Below are 27554 nucleotides of genomic sequence, written 5' to 3'. Positions count from 1 at the left end.
ATAAGCAGCAAGTAATAGACAGTTAAGCGATTCCGCAACAAACGCATCAGATCTAAGCTCTGTAGTCCTGCCACATCCAGCTGTGAATGGTGGTGGACAATTAAACAACTCACTGGAGGAGGAGGCTCCACAAATATCCCCATGCTCAATGATGGAGGAGCACAGCACATACGTGCAAAAAACAAGGCTGAGGCATTCGCAAAAATCTTCAGCCAGAAGTGTCGAGTGGATGATCCATCACAGTCTCCTCCGGAGGTCCCCGGCACCACCATTATCAGTCTTCAGCCAATACGATTCACTCCACGTGATATCAAGAAATGGCTGAAAGTACTGGATACTGGAAAGGCTATGGGCCCTGACAATGTTCCGGCCATAGTACTAACTACTTGTGCTCCAGAACTTGCTGCACCCCTAGCCAAGCTGTTCCAATACAGCTATGACATTGGCATCTACCCTGCAATGTGGAAAATTGCCCAGGTGTGTCCTGTACACAAGAAACAGGACAAATCCAACCCAGCCAGTTAGCCCCTATCAGTCTACTCTGCACCATCAGCAACGTGATGGAAGGAGTCATCAAAATGCTATCAAGCGGCACTTACTCAGCAATACCCTGCTCATTTTGGGTTCTGCCAGGTGCTGACTTCATTACAGTCTTGGTTCAAACATGGACAAAAGAACTGAATGCCAGGGGTGAGGTGAGAGTGACTGCCCTTGACATCAAGGCAGCATTTGACCGTGTATGGCATCAAGGAACCTAGCTAAACTGGAGCCAATGAGAATCAGGGGGAGAAATCTCCTTTGGCTGGAGTCATACCTGGCACAAAGGAAGATGGTTGTGGTGGTTGGAGGTCAATCATCTCGGCTCCAGTACATCACTGCAGGAGTTCCACAGGGTTGTGTCCTAGGCCCAACCATCTTCAGCTGCTTCATCAATGGCCTCCCTTCCATCATAAGGTCAGAAATGGGAATGTTCGCAGATGACTGCACAATGTTCAGCACCATTCGCGACTCCTCAGACAATGAAGCAGTTCATATCCAAATGCAGGCTCGGGCAAGTCTCCTACAAGAGAGGATCTAACCATCGCCCTTCGACATCCAATGGCATTACATAGAACATAGAACATACAGTGCAGAAGGAGGCCATTCAGCCCATCGAGTCTGCACCGACCCACTTAAGCCCTCACTTCCACCCTATCCCCGCAACCCAATAACCCCTCCTAACCTTTTTGGTCACTAAGGGCAATTTATCATGGCCAATCCACCTAACCCGCACATCTTTGGACTGTGGGAGGAAACCGGAGCACCCGGAGGAAACCCATGCAGACACTGACAGTGACCCAGCGGGGAATCGAACCTGGGACCCTGGCACTGTGAAGCCACAGTGCTATCCACTTGTGCTACCATGCTGCCCTTACCATCGACAAATCCCCCACAATCAACATCCTGGGGGTTACCATTGATCAGAAACTGAACTGGACTAACCGTATTAATACTTTGCCTACCAGAGAAGGTCAAAGGCTAGGAATATTCGGCAGATAACTCACCTTCTGACTCCCCAAAGCCTGTCCACCATCTACAAAGCACAAGTCAGGAGTGTAATGGAATACTCTCCATTTGCCTGGATGAATACAGCTCCAAGCACACTCAAAAAGCTCAACACCATCCAGGACAAAGCAGCCCGCTTGATTGCTACCCCTTCCACAAACATTCAAACGCTCCACCACCAATGAACAGTGACAGCCTACAAGATGTACTGCAGGAATTCACCAAGGTTCCTTAGTCAGCACCTTCAAAACACACGACCACTACCATCTAGAAGGACAAGAGCAGCAGATACCTGGGAGCCCCACCACCTGGAGGTCCCCCTCCAAGGCGCTCACCTCCCCAACTTGGAAATATATCACCGTTCCTTCACTGTCTTTGGGGCAATTTCCTGGAATGCCCTCCCTAATAGCACTGTGGGTATATCTACACCTTGGGGACTGCAGTGGTTCAAGAAGGCAACTCACCTTCTGAAGGACAACTAGGGATGGGAAATGCTGGCCTAACAATGTCCACATCCCCTAAATGAATTTAAAAAAACATAGCCGGACTTGCCCAGCCACCCGCCCCCACCAGAACTCCCTCCAAACCCCTCCCCAGTGACCCCTAAATAGGGGGACCCCGACAGAGCCCGCAGGAATAAGACCCCGTCAGGAAGTCCGCCAGAAATGAGACCCCTGTCAGGAAGCCCCACAAAAATGAGATGCCTGTCAGGAAGTCCCCCAGAAAAGAAAAACCTGTCAGGAAGCCCCGCTGCAAAAAGGCCCCTGTTTGGAAGCTGGAGAGCAGTCCAGACAGTGGCAGTGCAAAATATCATTGTTGTACCTGGGCATATACCTGCTGGCTCAGACAGAGGAAGCACCACGTGTCAATTCCTGGAAAGAGAATGCAGTGACCTGTGTTTAAACCCCTCAGATCCTTGAGCTGGAAGGTATTCATTCATTTACCTTGATGGACTGTGATTGGCAGCTCCCACACACACACAGATGCGAGCCTTGCTTCATTCATCTTCCTTCATGGTTCAGTAACTCTGAAGTGCTCTGACTGCAATGTTTACGAACATCAACCACTTCAAAGACAGTTAAATGCTGTAAGTTTCCAGCTGAGCTCTTCAAAATCACTCAAGCGTAAAGGGGGGTGCACTTAACTCCATCTTGATGAAAAATGCTATCATATTATGGTCGCTCATCCCCAAAGGGTCTCGCACAACTAGATTGCCAATGATTCTGATCTCATTACACAGTATCCAGTCTAGGATGCCCTGTTCTCTTGTTAGTTCCTCAATGTATTGATCCAGAAAACCATCCTGTAAACACTCCAGGAATTCCTCCTCTACGATATTGTGACGAATTTGATTTTCCCAATCTATATACATATTAAAATCACCCATAATTATAGATGTTCCTTTATCACATGCATCTCTACTTTCCTGTTCAATGACATTCCCAACATCAGTACCACAGTTTTGGGGTCTATATACAATGCCCACTCATGTTTTTTTTTTCCCCCTTGGCTTTTCTCAGCTATACCCATGCAGATTCCACCTTGTCGGAGCTGAAATCCTTCCTCACTGTTGCGTTAATCTGCTCTTTAACCAGCACTGCAACCCCATCGCCTTTTCCTTTTTGTCTGTCCTTCCTAAATACTGAATACCCCTGGATGTTCAGTTCCCTTCCATAGTCACCCTGCAACCATGTCTCCGTAATCCTGATTATATCATACCCTTTTACATCTATTTGTGCGATTAGTCCATCCATTTTATTGCGAATGCTCTGTGCGTTAAGGCACAAAGCCTTTAGGTTTGTCTTTTTAATATTATTTACCCCGCTCACAATATTTTCATTATGTACTGTTGAATCTGGCCCTTGGTTTTTCTGAATATGGCCTTGGACAAAAAAATAAAGATTTCTTTCAACTAAGTAAAAATACACATATTTCAAAGGAAACCACAAAAATAGATGCATACTGATGGCACTTTTCTTATTCTCCTTTCTGTCTTTTGCTTTTGTCCTTGATTCCCCATCCTCTGATTCATTGCATAGGTCCCCATCCCCTCTCCCCAGCCACTATAGCAAATAGATACTTAGGTAGACGCTAGAGGTTATTTTTCCTAGAAAGGGAATCTCCAACATGGGGGCACAGTCTCAAGATAAAGAACCCATCATTCAAGACTAAGATGAGGAGAAATTTCTTCACTTAGAGGGTAGTGAATCTTTGAAATTCTGTACCCAGAGTGTTATGGATGGTCCATTTTTGCATATATTCCAGGCTGGGATAGATGATTATCTCCCAGGGGATCAAGGAATCTGAGCAGTAAGGTGAAAACCCATGCAGACACAGGCAGAACGTGCATACTCCACACAGTTACCCAAGGGGGGGATTGAACCCGGGTCCATAGCGTTGTGAGGCAGCAGTGCTAACCACTGTGCCCCATTCTTCTTGATTCTCTTCCCGCACCTAGAGATATAAGAGGCAGATAAAGCACATGCTTATGTCTGTTTCTGTAGGTAGTCTTTCCTACAACAGGTCACTGGCCTGTCGCCAGAGGCTATTTTGAGGTGCGCCACTCCACATCAAAACTGGCAGATTATGAGATTTTACCTGTCATAGGGGTATCAGAAGGATTTACAGGTTGACAATATTTTGGCACATGATGAATGCATCTTCTGTGGTTATTAAGTCTCAACGTGGCACTCAAACCTGGAGTGCCTGGCTCAGAGGTAGAGACGTGACCAGTGCACCACAAGAGATATTAACATCAAATTCAATACTTCAGAAAAATATCACAAACTTAACTATAGACTCATTCTGTATAATCATTCTGTCAACCTTCCCCTGGCCCAGTACATCTCCTAAGGCTTTATCTCCCAGTACTTCAGTGTTGAGCACCTCCTACTTAGGTAAGTTCCAGCCAAAACAACTTATGCATGGCACATGGAAAGCTCACTTTTTGCTCCCACAGCTGCTTTTTATATTTTTCGAAAACATTTGCAGACAACCCCTTCTCTGCACATTCTCAGCTCTTCTGTAGTGTCTGTTTCACCCGACTTTTAAATTAAACATAATCAGTTTTTGTTCTCTGCCTTGAGTGGTGAGAATGAGGTGTAAGCAGCAGGGCCGTATTTTTATCTTAACTCGACAGCATTTGGGTTTATCTATTTGGAGTCTCCCTCCAGTCGAGTAATTAACACAGGGAGAGGGACTCAGTTAGACAGTCTCTTACCCACTGACAGGATAGTTCAGTTAATAAGCTAACATCCAGCCAAAATCGAGGTCCGCGCCAGGTGGCAAACCGACCGCAATGTTCCAGCCTCCCGCTGGCGGCGGGATGGGGGGGCGCACTTGCGTGCTAGCGGGAGGATGCTAATGGATGCGAATCGATCCTAATGATCCATTTGCATGGCATGGCATGGCAACGCCAGCATCTCCACATCATTTCTATTGTGTCATGACCAAAACTGCACACAGTACTCCAGCTGGGGCCTAACCAGCATTTTATACTGCTCCGACATAACCTCTTTGCTCTTAAATTCAAACCTCTGTTAATAAAGTCAGAAATCCTATTGGCCTTCTTAACCATCTTATCTAATCAGCACGTCTACATTGTCCTCTTATATAAAGCCTTGCTCCTCTTATTTATCACACCACCAATTTTTGTGTCGTCTGCGAACTTACTTATCATACCTTCTACATTCACATCCAGATCATTAATGTCTACTACCAGAGCGGCAAGGTGGTCCAGTGGTTTGTAATGCTGCCTCACGGGGCTGAGGACCTGGGTTCAATCCTGGCCCCATGTGACTTTGCACACTCTCCCCTTGTGTGCGTAGGTCTCAGCCCCCAAACCCAAAAGAATGCACAGGGTAGGTGGATTGGCCATGTTAAATTCCCCCTTAATTGGAAAAAAAAAGAATTGGGCACTTAAATTTGATGTATATTACAAACAACAAGGGACCCAGCATTCATACTCTTCCTCCTACCACTAAGCCAATTTTGGATCCAGTTTAGCAAATTGCCATGGAGCCCATGGGCTCTTACCTTCTGCATATGCATCCCATGTGGAACTTTGTCAAAGGCCTTACTAAAGTCCATGTAGACTACATCTACCGCACCACCCTCATCTACACACCGAGTCACCTCCTCAAAAATTTCAATCAAATTTGTAAGACATGATCTCCCTTTGACAAAACCATGCTGACTATCCTTGATTAATCCTTGACTCTCCAAGTGGAGATTAATTCTGTCCCTCAGAATTTTTCCTGTAGTTTCCCTACCACTGAAGTTATGGCCTATAATTTCCTGGCTCAGCCCTACTTCATTTCTTGAATGATGGCACCCCATCAGCTGTCCTCCAGTCCTCTGGCACCTCTCCTGATCTTTACATGTGGATTCTGGGCATTCCTTACGCACAAAAGTCAGGAATATTGGCTGATGTGTGTCTAAACTAAATTGGAACACAATGGTGAAAAATAATGCTTCACCTCTAAACATCTTGGTTACAAGGTCCAGTGAACATGATTGTAGCCGCACTAAAGATTGCAACAAGGTAATAGGCCCATCATTTCTGGGGTGCCATGACCCCTTTGCTGCTGAGTTGAAGAGCAGAAAACTGTGGAAATGAGCATTAAATTGGAAAGGTGAAAGAAAGCCAAATGAAGTATCAATTCAATGTGTCATCAGGAATCCTGCAGCTCTATTTTGTTACAATGATTCTCCTGTTAACAATTAGCAACACTTATATAGACTCTCCATTGTATTCAGGTGGGAGGATTTACACAGAACATTAGAGTTTATTAGCTTCACCAGTAAAGCATTCACTGTTAGATCTTCTGCATTACAGACACTGGGTGGGATTCTCCGCTGCCCGATGCCGATATAGCAATCGTCGATCGGGCGGGGCGATGGTTTGACGCCCGTTTTCAAGTCTCCGCCCCCTCCAAAATGGCATTGTCACGTCACGCGCCGCACGCCGTTGCAACAGTGTTGGCACATCATCAGCAGGCCCTCCTGCGACACTGCCCCTCTGATGGGCTGAGTTCCCGATCACGCGATTGACGGGTGGTCTGATCAGTCGGGAACCCAAAGTGGCGGCTGCGAACTGTGTCCAGCACTGTCACACTTGGCCTGGATCAGTGGCGCTGACCGGGGGGGGCTTCCATAAGGGCTGGGGGTGGCCAGTGGGGTTGCATTTGGCGGATCGGGTCCGCACATGGACAGTGCCATGTTGTGCGGCGCGACCGCTGTAGGCTGTCGCCGTGTGCATGCAAGGCCAGGGAACCGGCCACTCTCCGGCCGTTTTTGGCACGGGGCCCGGGGTTTCACCCGGCACCACTGCTAGCCTCTCATCGGTCCCGGAATCGGTGAGGGTTCGGCGCCGATTTGGCGTCATAGAACACCCAGAAATTCCCCGTTTCAGATGGCACTTAGCCACTGAAACGAAGAATCCAACCCAGCATCTCTACCAATTTCAAGAAAAAAATCATCAAGTGTTACAGAGTGACATTTTGAGCCACTGTCCTGTGTGATTGTTTTTCTGGCATTTGTTGAGGGTTCTGAACATGTGCAGGTTTTGGCATGCTTCTCAGTCTGGAAGAGCGTGACCTGTAAGCAAGACCTGTTTTACTAGTGTTCCTGTTTTCATAGTTATTACTGCTGATTTGCTATTTATTTATTTAAAGAAGTTCCTCCATTAAACAACACATTCAACTTCTCCTTATCTTTGCTCAGGGCACTGGGATTCCATATTGCCAGTCAACGTCAAGAAGCAAGGGCATGCATTCATGTGGTCAAAGGGAAAGGGCCGAGATTGCTAAGGCTGGACGGGCTCAGAAAAATTCCATTGAAGTGGGGTGAGATCAATTACATGAGGGTGACCAAGGATGTTGTCAAGAAGTATCCATAAGTGTTCAAGGGTGAACAGGGTACATTGTGTGGTACTACTCTGAAGTTATATGTAGATCCACAGGCTACTCCTCTCTATTTCAAGCCTTGGACAGTGCCCTTTGCCATGAGAAGGAAAGTGGAGGAAGAGTTGGAACGGCCGCAAAGGCACGGAATCATTCAGCCTATTCAGTCTCCTCGTCGGGCAACTCCAATCATTCCTGTGCTTAAAAATGATGGTATGGTGCGCATATATGGTGACTGCATGTTCACCATTAGCCAAGTTTCCAAGGTAGATGTTAAATCTAGGGTGAAAGATTTATTTGGAACTCTTGTGGGAGGCAAGACATTTGTAAAACTGAACATAAGCGAGGCGTATCAACAGCTCTTGTGACAGGAAGATTCAAAGCAGTACGTGACCATCAACATGCAGAAAGGGTTGTTCAAGTGCAATTGTTTTGGTTTTGACGTATCCTCCAGTTCAGCGTTTTTTCAAAGGATGATGGATAACCTGTGGCAAGGCATTCCTCAGGTGGCAGTCCACTTGGATGGCATCTTAATTACAGGGAAAACTGAGGAGGGCACCTCAGCAATCAGGAACACATTTTTTAAAGGGTTTCAAAGGGAAGACTATGTCTGAAGAGGAGCAAATGCATTTTCCAGGCACAAACTGCAGTGTCAAGGCCACAGAATCACTGCACAAGGATTATCTCCTGTGGAGGGGAAAATTCGAGCCATAAAGGAAGCTGCAGTGCCTAGGAATGTCAGAGGTCAGGTCATTTTTGGGCTTGGTAACTATTATAGAAGGTTTTTGTCGGACCTGTCTACAGTGCTGGCTCTCCTGAACCTATTGCTGTTCAAAGAAACCAAATAGGAGTGGGAGTCCGTACAGAAAAAAAGCATTCAAGGATGTGAAAGTGCTACTGCATTCGGCTAATCTGCTGGACCATTTTGATCCAGAAAGGGAAGTTATCCTGTCGTGCAATGCCTCGCCCTATGTGTGGAGGGTGGTACTTTCCAATTTAACAGAAGACGGGTCTGAAAACCCCATCGGTTTTGCATCCAGAATGCTGACAGCGGCTGAAAAGGGATATTAACAGTTGGACAAAGAGTGTCTAGCTATCGTTTTAATGGTTAGAAATTTCAACAGTACCTCAATGGTGGTTCGTTCACCATACTTACCAACCACAAACTGTTGATTAGTCTTTTCAGTGAGTCAAAATGCATTCCTCCCAGCCTCAGCAAGAATACAGTGCTGTGCACTTACATTATCAGTGTATCAGTGCAATATTGTGTTCAGAGTCCGCAATTGTTACAGATAACAGCGCAGATGGTGATGCTGCTGTGGGTGTTCGCCAGGAAGTAGCTCCTGTGATCCAGGTTTGCCACTTGACTCTGCTGAGGGAGTGGAAGAGGAGCGTTTATAATGTCATTTTGAGTAAAGAGTGTTCTTACAAATCTTTCCCCTTTGTAATTGTTTTTCTGGTGGCTGCTGAGGGTTCTGGACATGTAGAGGCTTTGGCGGACTTTTCAGGCAGCAAGAGGGTGCCCTGTAAGCAAGACATGTTTTGCTGGTGTTCCTGTTTTCACAGTTATTACTGTTACTGCAGTTCTGTTGAGTGACAGTTATTGTCAAACTTTGTTATTTATTTATATGAAGATGTTCCTTCATTAAACACCGCATTTGATTGCCTATTTTGTGGTCTTAAGTTACAACAGTCAGTTTCTAGCTTTTTTAAAAAATGAGCACTTGTTATGCAGTTGATTATCTGGGGCTGGTTTAGCACAGGGCTAAATCGCTGGCTTTGAAAGCAGACCAAGGCAGGCCAGCAGCACGGTTCAATTCCCGTACCAGCCTCCCCGAACAGGCGCCGGAATGTGGCGACTAGGGGCTTTTCACAGTAACTTCATTGAAGCCTACTTGTGACAATAAGCGATTTTCATTTCATTTCATTATATTCAGTGAACTGAGTCACAGTAACATTTTCACAGTAACTTAATTGCAGTTTCAATGTGTGGTAGTCACCACTAACTGTATTAGATGTAGTACGGTAAGACTCATATACTAGAGGTACATGGGTAAATCCCTGCCTGCTGGCTCCGCCCAGTAGGCGGCATATAAATGTGTGTGCTCGCCGGTGCTGCTCCCATTCTGGTTCCAGCTACAGGAGGCACAACATCTTTGCTCAATAAAGCCTCGATTATTCACTACTCTCGTCTTTGTAGTAATTGATAATGCATCAATTTATTGAGCAAAGATTTTTAAAACGATGGATCTTCGCATCAAGCCTGACTGCCGACAGCTGAGCCCTCAAGCAGCCAACGCTACGTCCGCTTTGACCACTGGCTAGCCTGCTTCGAAAGCTACCTCCAAACATCCGCTGAGGAACCCTCGGACGCACAGAAGCTCCAGGTCCTTTATTCACGGGTGAGCCCTGACATTTATCCTCTCATCCGGGATGCGCCTACTTACACTGAAGCAATGGAGCTCCTGAAAGGACACTACGTTCGACCAGTCAATCAACTATACGCCAGGCACCTCCTGTCCTTGAGACAGCAACTTCCCGGTGAGTCCCTAGACGATTTCTGGCGTGCCGTGCACATCCTGGGGAGGAACTGTGACTGCCAGGCAGTTTCGGCAGTCGAACATACAGAACTTTTAATCTGAGGCGCCTTTGTTACGGGCATGGGGTCAGCGTACGTCCGCCAGCGCCTATTGGAAGGGGGTATGCTTGATATTGCGGTAACCAGGCAGCTCGTCAATTCATTAACAGTGGCCTCCAGTCGTACGCCCCCGACCACACGGCCCCCTCATGGGCATTGTAGGCCCCACCAGCTACCAACCACAGCCCACTGCAGGTCTGTGCCGCGCGGCAGCCAGCCAACCCCGGGGGGCCCAAATGCTACTTCTGCGGGCAGAACAAACACCCCCGGCAGCGCTGCCCGGCGCGGATCGCCACCTGCAACGGATGCGGAAAGAAAGGGCACTTTGCTGCTGTGTGCCAGGCACGGTCGGTCGCCGCTGTTTCTAGGCCCAGCGTTCCAACACCCCACGTGCGACCCAGGGGCGCCACCATATTCCCCCTCCCAAGCCACGTGCGGCCTGTGCGTACCACCATCTTCTTCTCCGCAGGCCACGTGCAGCCCGTGGGCGCCGCCATCTTTAATGCAGCCCGCCATGTGCGTCCCGTGGGCACCGACATCTTAGGTGCCATTTTGGACGGCGCCTCAGGACCCCTGCTCGTCGGGAAGCTCGTCTGGCCACTCATCGCCTGCCACCACCACTGACCAGCCCGGGGCCTCCCAGCATCGGCCGCAGCTCGCCTTGATCACCCTGGACCAGTCCCGGCCCCACAAGCTCGCAACGACAACGGTGAAAATCGATGGGCACAAGACGTCCTGCCTTTTTCACTCCGGGAGCACGAAAAGCTTCATCCACTCCACGACGGAGGTCCAACTCCGGGGTCTCGCTCCCAACATGGCTGGCAGTTCCTGGACCCATCCTCCTTCGCAAGCATGTGCGGACCCATAAATCAGACCCTTTGGTCGAAAGGGTCCACCTCCTGCATGCGAACCCACAGAACGCCTACGTGGCGCGCTCCGATGGGCGCCAGGGCACAGTCTCCCTCTGGGACCTGGCACCTGCTGGATCCCCATCCACAGCCCCCGAACCAACGCCCCCCCTCCGGTTGCCCCATTCAACCCTGCGCCACTCACCCTCCCCCCCCCAGCACACCTCACCGCAGCTCCCGCCCCAGAAGGATCCGTCCTCCCACTGGTTCCACTCAGGGGCGACAAAGACGAGGACAACATGCTCCCGGAGTCACAGGTGACCAGGTCGGCGCCTGCATCACTGCCGGGACTGAGGCGATTGCAGCGGAGGATCAAGGCTCCCGACAGACTGAACTTGTAAAATTTTTCCACCACCCCCGCTGGACTCTTTTTTTAACAGGGGGTGAATGTGGTAGTCACCATTTACTGTATTAGATGTAGTATGGTAAGACTCATATACTAGAAGTACATGGGTAAATCCTTGCCTGCTGGCTCCGCCCAGTAGGTGGCTTATAAATGTGTGTGGTCGCCTGTGCTGCAGCCATTCTGGTAGCAGCTACAGGAGGCACAACATCTTTGCTCAATAAAGCCTCGATTATCCACTACTCTCGTCTTTGCAGTAATTGATAGTGCATCACAATGTAAACCTACTTGTGACATTAATAAAGATTATTATAAATTGTTCAAGCAAGAACGAGGCCAAATAAAATAAGTTGAAAGGTTAAGTGAGATTAGCAAAGTGAGAATATGAGAATGGAATGGCAATCGACATAAAAGTGAACATAAAAATCTTCTACCAGCCTGTTGATAGTAAGCAAGTAGTAAGAGGAGGACCAGGAAAGGGGAGGGTGTTAAAAATTAATAGCCGTGGTACGTAACTCCAACCTACCATGTATGTTGCCTGCTGCCATTTTGTGAGTTAGACATGGGATAGATTTAAGAGATGCTGGAGACAGACAGAGGGCAGCAGAGGGTCTGATTTAAATTTAAATTAACAGGGCTTGAAATACCAAGCAGCAAAAGGGAGATGGGGTCCGTGGACTGTAGATTCTAAGTAATTTTCAGAGCACTTCTTTTAAGCTAGGAGGGTCATGAGCGCCCATCCCCATTAACGTTAGGCAAACGTATTGCTGATTATGGCCTCTCCTCATTGCCTTGATTTGCTGAAGCCTGCATAAGCTTTGACCTCCCCCACCCCCTGCCCCCACCCAGTTGCTGTCCTTCAATTCCTCCTCCGACCCCAGCCTTTCTCTCTCTCATGATTGATGTTGTCCAACATCCCTCTAGCACCAAACCCCGATCTCACCCAATTGCAAAGACATGTCCCAATAGTGTCTGACTGAAACTCTCTGACGCTGGATTTTCCTGTCCCTGGCAGCCTGTCAATCTGTAAGAAATGGAATTCAAAAATTATAATGAGGTGCAGCCACTAAACTCAGCTAAACGTCCGTGCTCCAGGATTCCGGATTTCCCCTTGCAACCACACTCCTCTGATTCTTCCCATTAACATTGTAGCGGCTATGTCTCAGAGGATTTGGTCTTGATACAATTCTGCAAGTCACGAAAATTAAATTGAAGGAAATGTTAAAAATGAAGTTCCTCCAATGACTCATATTCCTCATTCACTTGATGGGTGAACTATATGAAATAGTAAGGTCTCAAGACCAGCTCTCAGTCTGTGGAGATATAAGTGTTTTGTGCTTAAACAAAGGCGATTACAATGGGATGAGAGAAGAACTAGCTAAGGTAGACTGGGAGCAAAGACTTCATGGTGAAGCAGTTGAGGAACAGTGGAGAACCTTCCGAGCGATCTTTCACAGTGTTCAGGAAAGGGTCATACTGACAAAAAAGAAAGACAGTAGAAAGGGGAAAAATCGACCGTGGATATCTAAGGAGGTGAGGGAGAGTATCAAATTGAAGGAAAAAACATACAAAGTGGCAAAGATTAGTGGGAGACTAGAGGACTGGGAAGTCTTTAGGGGACAACAGAAAGCTACTAAAAAAGCTATAAAGAAGAGTAAGATATACTATGAAAGTAAACTTGCTCAGAACATAAAAGCAGATAGTAAAAGCTTCTACAAATATATAAGACAAAAAAGAGTGACTAAGGTAAATATTGGTCCTTTGGAAGATGAGAAGGGAGATTTAATAATAGGAGACGGGGAAATGGCTGAGGAGCTGAACAGGTTTTTTGGGTCAGTCTTCACAGTGGAAGACACAAATAACATGCCAGCGACTGATGGAAATAAAGATATGATAGGTGAGGACCTTGAGATGATTGTAATCACTAAGGAGGCAGTATTGGGCAAGCTAATGGGGCTAAAGGTAGACAAGTCCCCTGGCCCTGATGGGATGCATCCCAGAGTGTTAAAAGAGATGGCTAGGGAAATTGTAAACGCACTAGTGATAATTTATCAAAATTCACTAGACTCTGGGGTGGTCCCAGAGGATTGGAAAGTAGCAAACGTGACACCACTGTTTAAAAAAGGTCGGCAGAAAGCGGGTAATTATAGGCCGGTAAGCTTAACTTCAGTTGTAGGGAAAATGCTGGAATCTATCATTAAGGAGGAAATAGCGGGGCACCTGGAGGGAAATTGTCCCATTGGGCAGACGCAGCATGGGTTCATAAAGGGTAGGTCGTGTTTGACTAATTTGGTAGAATTTTTTGAGGACGTTACCAGTGCAGTAGATAACGGGGAGCCAATGGATGTGATATATCTGGGTTTCCAGAAAGCTTTTGACAAGGTGCCACACAAAAGGTTGCTGCATAAACTAAAGATGCATGGCATTGAGGGTAAAGTGGTAGCATGGGTAGAGGATTGGTTAAATAACAGAAAGCAGAGAGTGGGGATAAATGGGTGTTTCTCTGGTTGGCAACCTGTAACTAGTGGGGTCCCTCAAGGATCAGTGTTGGGCCCGCAGTTGTTCACAATTTACATAGATGATCTGGAGTTGGGGACCAAGTGCAATGTGGCAAAGTTTGCAGACGACACTAAGCTGAGTGGTAAAGCAAAAAGTGTAGAGGATACCGGAAGTCTGCAGAAGGATTTGGATAGGTTAGGTGAATGGGGTAGGGTCTGGCAGATGGAATTCAATGTTGCCAAATGTGAGGCTATCCATTTTGGGAGGAATAACAGCAGAATGGATTATTATTTAAACGGTAAGATGTTAAAACATGCTGCTGTGCAGAGGGACCTGGGTGTGCTGGTGCACGAGTCACAAAAAGTTGGTGTGCAGGTGCAACAGGTGATTAAGAAGGCTAATTGAGTTTTGTCTTTCATTGCTAGAGGGATGGAGTTCAAGACTAGGGAGGTTATGCTGTAATTGTATAAGGTGTTGGTGAGGTCACATCTGGAGTATTGTGTTCAGTTTTGGTCTCCTTACCTGAGAAAGGACATATTGGCACTGGAGGGAGTGCAGAGGAGATTCACTAGGTTGATCCCAGAGTTGAGGGGATTAGATTATGACGAGAGGTTGAGTAGACTGGGACTGTACTCATTGGAGTTTAGAAGGATGCGGGGGGATCTTATTGAAACATATAAAATTATGAAGGGAATAGATAGGATAGATGCGGGCAGGTTGTTTCCACTGGTCGGGGAAAGCAGAATTAGTGGGCATAGCCTCAAAATAAGGGGTGTAGATTTAGGACCGAGTTTAGGAGGAACTTCTTCACCCAAAGGGTTGTGAATCTCTGGAATTCCTTGCCCAGTGAAGCAGTTGAGGCTCCTTCCTTAAACGTTTTTAAGAAAAAGAAAGATACCTTTTTAAAGAATAAAGGGATTCGGGGATATGGTGTACGGGCCGGAGAGTGGAGCTGAGTCCACAAAGTTCAGCCATGATCTCATTGAATGGAGGAGTAGGCTCGAGGGGCCAGATGGCCTACTCCTGTTCCTAGTTCTTATGTTCTAAGCCCAGTCGAATTGGCCTCAGTGAACCTAAGCTATGACATGGAATATCTATCAGCATTTTCTGCTTCAGGTGTCCCCAGCTGAAGTAATAAAAATGTTGGGTATGAATAGGGTCAGGATTGGCTGAGGGCTCTCGAGTTGACTGATAATGGTAAACCTCACCAGTGAAAAATGGTACTTTGCTGAGGCACATGCCTGTGGAACCCATACCTTTGCAAAGAGGGTATGTTTTCAGGAAGACGAGGAGACAATTGGAAAGAAAACTAATTGAAGCAAAATACTATTGCTGAAGTCAATAACTTGTCACCCTATTCATTTTGAACACGGTCCATTTTTAATTGATTCTATGTATACAAGGTCATCTATTGGGTGCCAAATGATCAATATATCTACTTCAACATCTAGTTTCATGCGGTGTTGTCTATTGACACCTAATTTACAGACACAATTTCACAGGTAAAGGAATAATCGTGCCCTCACCATCGCATCATCATTTTTCATGATCTAGTTAATGTCTCAGAAAAATGAAATGACAACCTAATCGCTAACAGATTAGTGCTTCTCTGTATACATATAACAGATGACATTTGTGCTTTAACGTATCTCTGCTCTATCCTTGTTCCTGAAAAGAATTGTCTGAAAGGATTCAAAGAATTTAATTATCTTTGCACAAGTGTTTCATTGCTGTTATACCTAAATGAGACACATATTTCTTCATTTTTGTTTACAGTGATCTCTTTATCTTAACCAAAACCAAGTAATCTTCACTTTGCAGAAAGGTAATACATTTTGATAGCTCCTGGTCCCAATATGAAAATGCCATTCATTTACATAATTAGACATGTCAGTCACTGCGATTACTATGTCATTGTTTGTTGCAATACTTTTGCAGAGAAGTACAACATAATGAGAAGAATTTCACTAAGCAGTAGATAAATACTGCACATATCAAATATTAAGGGTAAACTAAACAACTTAGTCTCGAGTATCCTGCTGGAGTTTGTGGTGGTTGCAATGAAGGGCTTTCAGAAGTCTTTATGAACACTGTTCTTAACCAAGTTGGTCTTTCAATTCAGGCTTATGACCTTCAATATGTCAGCGTGCATTCTTCTGGGTGCTATTGGAACTGGGAACTGGTTCTAAAATGTTCAGTCAGATTCGGAGCTCTTGGATGCTTGATTTTTTTAAAATCCATTTTACGGGATGTGGGCGCTGCTGGGTCGACCATCAGTTATTGCCCACCCCTAGTTGCCCTTCAGAAGGCCTGCCAGCTATGAAAGTACAGTGGGTCTTCCAAGTAAACTTTACACATTTTTCCAGTCAGGATGTATTCCCCTTAATGAGCTATTGTAATGCAATGCAAAATGACTTTGTGGCACGTAAAGCATGTTTAAAAACAACTACAACAATCTAATTGATGATAGTGCTGCCTCATGCATCAGTGCACTATGCATTCCTGTTATTTTGATTAAGTATGATAATAAAACTCATCACACTAACTAGCATTAAAAACTTAACTCAGTGTGACTGCAAAATATTGGCTTGTCGGCAATTATGATTCTGGAATTGCTGTTTGGCTCAAATTAATTGGATTCAGCCCCTAATAATTGGTTTTCTGCTGTTGTTTAGCTGCTGGTATTAACATTTTACTATCTTGTTAAATCCATTTAGAAAAATGAAAACTGTTGTTATTGCCTCCCCCTACTACACTTTGGCACTAAGTCAGCCATTGTGTTGTTTGATGGGCAAAAAGAGTGTTCTCATCATGATCATACCTTCATCAAATGACCATCAAAATAGAAAACCACAACTATTAGGTTTTTTGGATAATTTTGGGTTCTTGTTCAATAACAGCATTCTGAACATCTTTACAATTCCCTATTACTTTTGTTGTGTTTTTATGATGATATAAAGGCACCAATTACTCATAAAGGATTAGGTCAACATGTTGTGGGTTAATTTACTTAGACTAGGTGCATGAAAACATATATATAGATATACAAGGATAGAAAGCTTAAAACAGAGCTGTGGGTGCTGTGTTCTGCTCAGACCAAAATGAAACTGAGGCTGGATCACCTGACGCATTTCTTTTCTAGTGATGGCACGCTGATAGTTGTTAAAGGCATATTACAAGATCTCCCTTTCTTTTTAAAGATATTCCCCCCTCCCCATTTCCAAAGAAGTATAACTGCTGTTCATGTTTAGATACGTTTATAGGACTGCTGAATCTACTAGTTTCTAAAGCATAGAAGTAATCTGCTGGTATACCAAGATCTTGTAATAGTAGCCTTGTTTAGGGGTTTCTTTAATTGTTCACAGTGATCTGTGGGATTGTCATTCTTGGATATTGTTCCTGATTGCATTCGGGACCTTGCCGTAGGTGCAATAGAACTGGATGATGGTTGAGGAGATGGAATAGATTGATTTGTCCCTGGTTATGGCTCACTGTTGCACCTTTTTATGTAATGACTTCATAGGACCTTGGTTCCAAACAAATCCTTGCCACCTTAGCTGGTTTCCAGATAGCTCCTCTGGGATCCTCGATGTGAACTTGTTGTCCTAACTGTAAACTTGGCTATTCTGTATCTGTATATGTATTTTGATGGTGCAAGTTGGTCATTTTCTCTTGTAGTTTTAAAGTTTTTCTCTAGTTTCTGAGAAAGTAGAATGGGTAAGAGTTGGTAAATTCGTTCCCACTGGTCTGCCAAACATGAGCTCTGCCAATGATGGGATAGATGCACTTAAAAGTGTCACTCTCAGATGTAACACTACAATGTGTAGATCTTGCTTGGTCTGTCTACATTTAAGAATGAGTAATTTCACTGTGTGATTCATTTGGTCAACTAGGCTATTAGATCCATGGTAATTGAATGCAAAAAGCCACACCTTCCACATCGCTCGCCAGATTTGGGTGTGCTAGTGAGTGCATCAACAATTGAGCTTGTGCCTGGGATCTGTAAGCTTTGTCGACTTTGAGGAACGCTTCGTACTTATAACCATCTGCAATGCAAGTGCAGAATCTTCATGCAACTCAATACATTTGAATGAAGAGTGCAACATCAAGATGTTGTTTTCCTGAAGCTATCAATATGGCAGTGCACCTCCAATAGGAACTTCTCAATTTCCTTGTTTAACTGTACACCTGCCCTGACCTGAAGTTGATATGGCCATGCCTTAGTATTATTTTGAAAATAAATGTTGGGCCATTCTGTTACATTGATATTGGTTAAGGAATAAATATTGGTCAGGATAGGGGAGAACTATCCTGCTTTTCTTTGAAAAATGTCATGGAATTTTAAAAATATACTTACATTTTGTTGATGGGCTGCCAAATAACCCTAAGTGGAAGTCATAACAACTGATTTCAGTGAGAAGCCTTAAAACGGATGTTAGTAACTACCCCACCACTTACACATGGAAGGGCACTGCCATCTTTTGTAGTCAAGTACCAGGAAGGCCTGCAAAGCTGCCATTATCAACATGGAGGCGCCAGTAACGCAGTCCCAGATCATGCACAGAACTTTCTACCCTGAAATCAGTCTTTTTATCTTTGTTTCTGCTCAGGACATAACACGGATTAATTCCTACTCCATCGTGTTTAGGTGCAAGCTCATTTTCTACAGTGTGGATATGCGTACACAAATCAGCAGCATGCAAGCACTTATATTTCCTAAGTTAATTCCAATCCACTTTGATTTAAAGCTATAGGATCGGTTAACTGTTGGTAGGGAGGCAGGGGTACAGTGGTAATGTTGCCAGACTAATAGTCCAGAGGTCCAGGCTAATGTCCGAGGGATATGGATTCAAATCCACTTAATTGAAAGCTAGCCTGGCCATGAAACAGTCACTTGGTTCACTAATGCCCTTGAGAGAAGGACATCTGTCTTTACACGGTCTGGCCTACATGTGGCTCCAGACTCACAACAAGGTGGTTGAACTGCCCTGTGCAATTGTTTGGTAAGCCTCTCAGCTCAAGGGCAATCAGAAATGGGGAACAAATGTTGGTCTTGCCAATAATGCCCCCATCCAAAAGAAATTAATAAAATTAATGTCAGGCTCTGAAGTTACATTCTGGTGAGAATCCACAGAATTCCTACAGTGCAGAAGGAGGCCATTCGACCTATCGCGTCTGCAACAACCCTCTAAAAGAGTACCCTACCCACACCTACTTCACCACTACTCCCCCCATCCTATCCCCATAACCAAACCTAACCCGCACATCTCTGGACACTGAGGGGTAATTTAGCATGGCCAATCACCTAACCTGCATACGTTTGGACTGTGGGAGGAAACCGGAGCACTCTGAGGAAACCCACCCAGACATGGGGAGAATGGGAAAACTCCACACAGACGGTCACCCAAGGCTGGAATTGAACACGGGTCCCTGGTGTTGTGAGGCAGCAGTGCTAACCACTGTGCCACCATGCCACCCTGTTAGCAAAGATTTTCCAAGGGCGTTGTTCAACATTATCACTTTATATTGTTTCTATTATGTTGGGTGATCCGTCATACAATTTATATTCATATCTACTGACTATTTCCTGATGTGGCTCATCATTTAATATATGTGAAGTAATTGTATCATAATTAATGTTAATGTCCTCATGCACAAGCCCATGCTTATAATCAGTGTCCACCAAGATACCCAATTGCACAAGGAAAGGCACCCAGGCACAGCACAGACTGTACGGTTATATGCATTGCAAAAATTAAAGAGAGATGGTGAGGTCTATAATCTTGGCTCCTTTCTCACAATTTGTGACATGAGCCACTTATATTTGTTTTTTTGACATCCATTATTCTTACCTCTTCTACCTCAAGGGCACATTGATTCATTGTGTGGTGTTAACTTTACAAAATGTTGAATGTAACTTTATGTAAAAAATGACCTGTCATGTTGCTGTATTTCAATGTCCCATTCTGTCCATTTTTGTTCCAGCATCTGACATTGCCACAGAACAAGGACAAGTATTGGTCATTGCAACTGCTGCAGTTGGAGGATTCACTCTTCTCGTTATCCTTACTCTCTTCTTCCTAATCACTGGCAGGTAATACGTGCATTGAGCATTTTCCTTTTGAATATCCATTACCATTGTCATGTTCAGCCAGAGAAAACACGCTGGGGTAAATTTTGACTTTGTTGGTCAGTGAAATCAAAATCAGGAGAGATCTAAAAATGTGCTGCTGATTTGTTATCTCACAAAGTCAAAACCTACCTGCTGTCATTGAGATTGTCCATTTTTGCACTGACATTTTGAATGTATATTTACACGGTTCTCTTTTATTAATCATTTTGCTTGGTTAGAAGGTGAAACTGCCCTTTCTTAAATTCCATTTTAAGAAGTTAAGCAGCTTCAGGATGAATAATTAGCAGCAGATAGTTTTACAATAATCACTTGTTTAACAGAAACAGGCTCTGTAACTGCTCATTCAATTCAGCATTCCGCTGCAATGCAGCTATTTTACCAGCTCAATGCAAACTGCTTTGCAGGGCTAAAGTACAAGAAGTGAATGTTAACATCATAGGTGCATCAAGTATCCCTTTGGGTAAAGTATGTGGACTCAAAATTATGAAAATTGAAGTCCTAGAGTTTTCTCAGTATTTTGAATTAGAAATTGTTTGCACATGTCAAACACATCTCTGACCAAAGGAAAAAGTCCTTCGCATTCTGTTACTTAAAATGTAACTTCCTATGATTGACAGATTAATAGGGCTTGTGGTTCCCTCAGTCGGATCTGCGGGTCCAATGAAGCCCAAACTGAGAATTGGTAACTAAGTTATTGGTGAATAAATACTACATGATGGAATTGTTGATACCTGCTTCCATCACGTTACTGATGATTGAGTGTGGGCTGATAGGATGGTAATTGGTCAGGTTGGATTTATCCTCCTTTTTATGCAAATACCTGACAGTTTTAGTAGCCTTATGTTAGCCAGGGGCGAGGTTAACTGGGGACCAGTACAGTTCAGACATTGTGCACTCCAGTGTCCTCAGTCATTTCTCGATATCACTTGACGTTCAATGAATTGGCTGAAGACTGGCATTTTCAGGAGGCTGCTGAAAAGACCCATCTGCTTGGCACTTTCAATTGAAGATAGTTGTAAAAGTTGATGTTGTGTCTTTTGTGCTCGCTCCACCATTATTGAGGATGGAGGATATACATGAAGCTGTCTGCTTAACTGTCCACTATTATTCATGACTGAATATGGCAGGGTTTCAGAGCTTCAGCCTGATCTGTTGGCTGTGGGACTGCTAACTAATCCAACAAATATGAGTAAATGCTGTTATTATTTTTGCATGATTATACTGTGCTTCCTGATTATTTTTGTCTCAGAGGGAAATTAATGCTGTTTAACACAGATTTCTCATAGGAAAATCTATAATAAACTCTTTTGTTGAAATCCAGATACAAGGGAGAGCTAAATCAACTTGTGTAGTAAGGTTTTTAGGCATCGAAGATGCATCGACACATTGCTGATGGGAAGCGTACCAGACACGAACTTGGTAAATGTTTGCACACATGCACACACCAAACGACTGCTGGCAGTATGCTGAGCAGGAAGATTAATAACATCAATCAGTATGCAATGCTGATTTAATGCTTGTGTTGCCAGTTTTGAGCATATTGCTCGAGTCTACACCGTAACTTAACATCTGACAGCTGAATATATATTAAACATCATGAAGAAGGCCCACTCGCCCACTCAGGCCTTTTAAATAGACCATAAATCGCTTGAAGATTAATTATAGGATTATTTCTTCTGACTGTTGGTTGGACACATTTTTGGAGGTTTCCAGTGCTTTTCTAAAGTTTCAATAGTCTGCAGGGAGTGGTTTGACTGGTGCTGAAGACAGTTTTAGAAATGCTGAGCTTTCCTCTTGGAATTGAGGTTAACAGAGAGAATGAAGGGAGACCACCCAGAGCAGGACAAAATGTTAGGAGAGGGAGGGGGAAGGGCCCTCAACAGAAAGCTCTATCAGATATCGCTTGGATGTCATTCTCTTACCTCAACCTGAGTGACAATCAATGCTTCAGATATCGACATTTCACTAAAGAGGGCCTGATTAAAATGCAGCCACAACTGCAACCTCTAAGCACATCGAAGAGAGCAATGCCTGTTTCTGTAAAGGCGAACTGGATTCCCATGAGCTGGATTCTCCGATTTTGAGGTTATGTCCGGAGGAAGTTTCTAGTTTCACAATGAAAACATCAGCGCTCCCCCCGCACTGATGCTCCGCCTGGATGGGCCGATTTCCCGACAGCGTGGTTCTAACCACCAATACAAAATCGTGATACCGGTGGGTTGGCTGAGGCGGATGCGAAAGGAGGTAGGAGTTGGCGTGGGGGAGAATGCGGGCACCCGTAACGGACACCGGCCATGCTTTCTGAGGCGGGCGGGAAGGGGGGGGGGCAGGCCGCAGAGCAGTTGGGAGAGCCCCGACATGACAGGGCGGTGCCTGCGCATCAAGCCCCATTACGGCAGCCATCTTGTTGGCCACCCACCCCGGGCGGTGGGTGCACCCCCCCCCCCTCCGGCCACTCCACTCATTGGGCGACACCCACTGGGGGGAACACCCAGGGCCACACTGACAGGAGCCCCCATGCAATGGTGGCAGGGTGGGCGCCAGGACTGGGGGCATCAACGGGGCGGGGGTGGGGGGCATGCATGACAGGGGCACGCGGTGACCATATAGCCCATGGTACCTGGTTGTGCACGGGTGTATGCGCCATGATAACATTTTTGTGTTTGTCCTCTGTGTGTCTGTCCCCTGTGTGTTTGTCCTGTGTGTTTGTCCCCTGTGTGTTTTTCCCCTGTGTCTCTGTCCCCTGTGTGTCTGTCCCCTGTGTGTCTGTTCCCTGTATGTCTGTCCCCTGTGTCTTTGTCCCCTTTGTGTCTGTCCCCTGCGTCATGGTCTCCTGGCTCGTCTCGGGCAGAAGGCTGGTGTTCCGGCTGCTCTCCCCATCGGTGCTTGGGTTCCTGGGGGCACCGGCCCTGGCACTGGCTGGGGGCAGGGCCCATCGCCGGCTGGTCCTGTCAGACACAAGACAGCATGTATAGTTAGACAGCCGGACAGGGATGAGGCGTGAGGTGGTGAGAGCTGTTGGTGTGTGGGATTAGGGGGGGTTGGTGTGTGGGATTAGGGGGGGTTGGTGTGTGGGATGAGGGGGGGTTGGTGTGTGGGGTGAGGGAGGTTGGTGTCCGGGGTGAGGGGTTGGAGTGTGGGGCGAGGGCAGTTGGGGTGTGGGGTGAGGGGGGTTGGGGTGTGCACACATGTGTCGTGAGGACCCAAAACCAGGCAAGGGGTCTCACTTGGTGGCCCGCCTCCGACCTCCACATCGGTGACCTCCCTCTCCTCCGGTCCCCCTCCGGTCTTCTCCCGCTCCCGGCGGTTATGCACGGACTTGTCCTGGGGGAGTGGGGGGGGGGGGGGGGGGTTGGGGGTCGGCAAACACAAACAGCAACAGTGTTAGACGGCCCGGCGCATGCAGCCCAGGGTTGGGTCTCTGATGGCATTAGTGCACAGGGCACCCGGCCATTGCGGCTGGCATGGGTTGGTGCAGCAATGTGGGTCAGGGTGGGGGTGGGTCAGTCCCCCTGGGGGGATCACTTGTGTGTTGGGGGTAGGGGGGGTTGGTGCCAGGGGCACAGTGCTGGGTACTCACCCTGAGGAGGTCGCGCAGCTTTTTTCTGCACTGGTCTGCAGTTCGGGCCACCTCGCTGGCAGCGCTGATGGCAGCTGCCACCTCTGCCCAGCCATGGCGAACAATGGCGCCTGCTATCCTCCGACTCGGCCTGGGGTACAGCATCAGCCTCCCCTCCTCCACAGCATCCAGGAGGCTCTCAAGTTCGCCGTCCCAAAATTGCGGTGCTGTTCTCCTGGCGGCCATCTTGCCTGCAACGCTGTGTGTATGAAGGGGGAGAATAATTAAGTGCAGCCGCGGCGTTGCGTAAATGATGGAACCGGCAAATCGGTAGACGGTCTGTGGGGCGTTTCACGATGCACCCATGCTAGTCTCTTGGGAGCGGTTGAATTGCTCCACCTGGGGGCCCGATGATGCCATTGTAAAACTCAACGGTTTTCATGACGGCGTCAACTCAGTTTCATTTTGGGAGAATCCAGCCTGCAGTGTATTTGGATTTCCAAAAGGCATTAATTAAGGTGCCTCATGAAAGGTTACTGCACAAAAGCTAATGGTGTTAGGAGTGAAATATTAACATATATAGAGGATTGGCTAACTAACAGGAAAAAGAAAGTTGGGATAAATGTGTCATTTTTAGATCGGCAAGCAATAACTTGTGAAATGCCGCAGGGATCATTGCTGGGTACTTAACTATTCATGGTGTATATCCATGACTTACATGAAGTGGCTGAATGTGTTGCAACTAAATTTGCAGATGATTTAAACATAGGTAGGAAAACAAGTTGTGAGGAGGATACAGAGAATCTGGAAAGGGGCATAGACAGGTTAAGTGAGTGGGCAAAAAAATGACAGATGGAATATAATTTGGGAAAGTGTGAAATTGTCCCATTGTCATGAAAAATACAGAAACAGAATATTATTTAAATGGAGGGAGACTTCAGAATGCTGCAGTACAGAGGGCACTGGGTAACTTTGTATATGAGTCGCAAAATATTAACATGCAGGGAGAGCAAGTAATTGGGAAGGCAAATACAATGGTGACTTTTATTTCATGGGACTGGAGTGTAAAATTAGGAAGTCTTGCTACAACTGTATAGCAAATTGATGAGACTATGCCTGGAGTAGATTCGATGAACCATGATCTTAATGAATGGTGAAGCAAGATCAATGGGCTCATATTTCTTAAGTCTTATGTTCTTGCAGTCCTAAACCTCCTTTTTAGGAACTGCTGCTTATCTTTAAGCACAGTAAGAAGTCTTACAACACCAGGTTAAAGTCCAACTGGTTTGTTTCAAATCACTCGCTTTCGGGACACAGCTCCTTCCTCAGGTGAATGAAGGTGGGTGAACTTAAGGCATGGATCGGTACTTGGGACTACGATGTGGTGGCCATCACGGAAACTTGCATAGAAGAGGGGCAGAAATGGTTGTTGGAGGTCCCTGGTTATAGATGTTTCAATAAGATTAGGGAGGGTGGTAAAAGAGGTGGGGGGGTGGCATTGTTAATTAGAGATAGTCTAACAGCTGCAGAAAGGCAGTTCGAGGAGTATCAGCCTACTGAGGCAGTATGGGTTGAAGTCAGAAATAGGAAAGGAGCAGTCACCTTGTTAGGAGTTTTCTATAGGCCCCCCAATAGTAGCAGAGATGTGGAGGAACAGATTGGGAAACAGATTTTGGAAAGGTGCAGAAGTCACAGGGTAGTAGTCATGGGTGACTTTAACTTCCCAAACATTGAGTGGAAACTCTTTAGATCAAATAGTTTGGATGGGGTGGTGTTTGTGCAGTGTGTCCAGGAAGCTTTTCTAACACAGTATGTAGATTGTCCGACCAGAGGAGGGGCAACATTGGATTTAGTACTTGGTAATGAACCAGGGCAAGTGATAGATTTGATAATGGGGGAGCATTTTGGAGCTAGTGACCACAATTCTGTGACTTTCACTTTAGTAATGGAGAGGGATAGGTGCGTGCAACAGGGCAAGGTTTACAATTGGGGGAAGGGTAAATATGATGTTGTCAGTCAAGAATTGAAGTGCATAAGTTGGGAACATAGGCTGTCAGGGAAGGACACAAGTGAAATGTGGAACTTGTTCAAGGAACAGGTACTACGTGTCCTTGATATGTATGTCCCTGTCAGGCAGGGAAGAGATGGTCGAGTGAGGGAACCATGGTTGACAAGAGAGGTTGAATTTCTTGTTAAGTGGAAAAAGGAGACTTATGTAAGGCTGAGGAAACAAGGTTCAGAGAGGGCGTACAAGATAGCCAGGAGGGAACTGAAGAAAGGGATTAGGAGAGCTAAGAGAGGGCATGAACAATCTTTGGCGGGTAGGATCAAGGAAAACCCCAAGGCCTTTTATACATATGTGAGAAATATGCGAATGACTCGAGCGAGGGTAGGTCCAATCAAGGACAGTAGCGGGAGATTGTGTATGGAGTCTGAAGAGATAGGAGAGGTCTTGAACGAGTACTTTTCTTCTGTATTTACAAATGAGAGGGGCCATATTGTTGGAGAGGACAGTGTGAAACAGACTGGTAAGCTCGAGGAAATACTTGTTAGGAAGGAAGATGTGTTGGGCATTTTGAAAAACTTGAGGACAGACAAGTCCCCCGGGCCTGACGGGATATATCCAAGGATTCTATGGGAAGCAAGAGATGAAATTGCAGAGCAGTTGGCAATGATCTTTTTGTCCTCACTGTCAACAGGGGTGGTACCAGGGGATTGGAGAGTGGCGAATGTCGTGCCCCTGTTCAAAAAAGGGAAAAGGGATAACCCTGGGAATTACAGGCCAGTTAGTCTTACTTCGGTGGTAGGCAAAGTCATGGAAAGGGTACTGAAGGATAGGATTTCTGAGCATCTGGAAAGACACTGCTTGATTAGGGATAGTCAGCACGGATTTGTGAGGGGTAGGTCTTGCCTTACAAGTCTTATTGAATTCTTTGAGGAGGTGACCAAGCATGTGGATGAAGGGAAAGCAGTGGATGTAGTGTACATGGATTTTAGTAAGGCATTTGATAAGTTTCCCATGGTAGACTTCTGCAGAAAGTAAGGAGGCATGGGATAGTGGGAAATTTGGCAAGTTGGATAACAAACTGGCTAACCGATAGAAGTCAGAGAGTGATGGTAGATGGCAAATATTCAACCTGGATCCCAGTTACCAGTGGCGTACCGCAGGGATCAGTTCTGGGTCCTCTGCTGTTTGTGATTTTCATTAATGACTTGGATGAGGGAGTTGAAGGGTGGGTCAGTAAATTTGCAGATGATACGAAGATTGGTGGAGTTGTGGATAGTGAGGAGGGCTGTTGTCGGCTGCAAGGAGACATAGATAGGATGCAGAGCTGGGCTGAGAAGTGGCAGATGGAGTTTAACCCTGAAAATTGTGAAGTTGTCCATTTTGGAAGGACAAATATGAATGCGGAATACAGGGTTAACGGTACAGTTCTTGGCAATGTGGAGGAGCAGAGAGATCTTGGGGTCTCTGTTCATACATCTTTGAAAGTTGCCACTCAAGTGGATAGAGCTGTAAAGAAGGCCTATGGTGTGCTAGTGTTCATTAACAGAGGGATTGAATTTAAGAGCCGTGAGGTGATGATGCAGCTGTACAAAACTTTGGTAAGGCCACATTTGGAGTACTGTGTACAGTTTTGGTCGCCTCATTTTAGGAAGGATGTGGAAGCTTTGGAAAAGGTGCAAAGGAGATTTACCAGGATGTTGCCTGGAATGGAGAGTAGGTCTTACGAGGAAAGGTTGAGGGTACTAGGCCTTTTTTCATTAGAACGGAGAAGGATGAGGGGCGACTTGATAGAGGTTTATAAGATGATCAGGGGAATAGATAGAGTAGACAGTCAGAGACTTTTTCCCCGGGTGGAACAAACCATTACAAGGGGACATAAATTTAAGGTGAATGGTGGAAGATATAGGGGGGATGTCAGAGGTAGGTTCTTTACCCAGAGAGTAGTGGGGGCATGGAATGCACTACTTGTGGAAGTAGTTGAGTCGGAAACATTAGGGACCTTCAAGCAGCTATTGGAT

At 45.9% G+C, this 27554-nt stretch overlaps 1 protein-coding gene across 2 annotated transcripts in view; it reads left to right on the top strand.

Moving 5' to 3' along the window:
• The window catches only part of epha6 (eph receptor A6), a 1197965-nt gene that overhangs the window by 995995 nt on the left and 174416 nt on the right, over positions 1-27554 (top strand). For both annotated transcript variants that reach the window (XM_072513912.1, XM_072513911.1), the window contains one exon: positions 19822-19930. In XM_072513912.1, coding sequence (XP_072370013.1) covers positions 19822-19930 — 109 coding nt within the window. The remainder of the gene's footprint in view (positions 1-19821; positions 19931-27554) is intronic.

This window comes from Scyliorhinus torazame, chromosome 8, assembly GCF_047496885.1.
Source record: "Scyliorhinus torazame isolate Kashiwa2021f chromosome 8, sScyTor2.1, whole genome shotgun sequence".
NCBI classification, from domain to species: Eukaryota; Metazoa; Chordata; class Chondrichthyes; order Carcharhiniformes; family Scyliorhinidae; genus Scyliorhinus; species Scyliorhinus torazame.
Note: the sequence above shows the minus strand (reverse complement) of the source record. Positions and strands in the feature narration are given on the sequence as shown.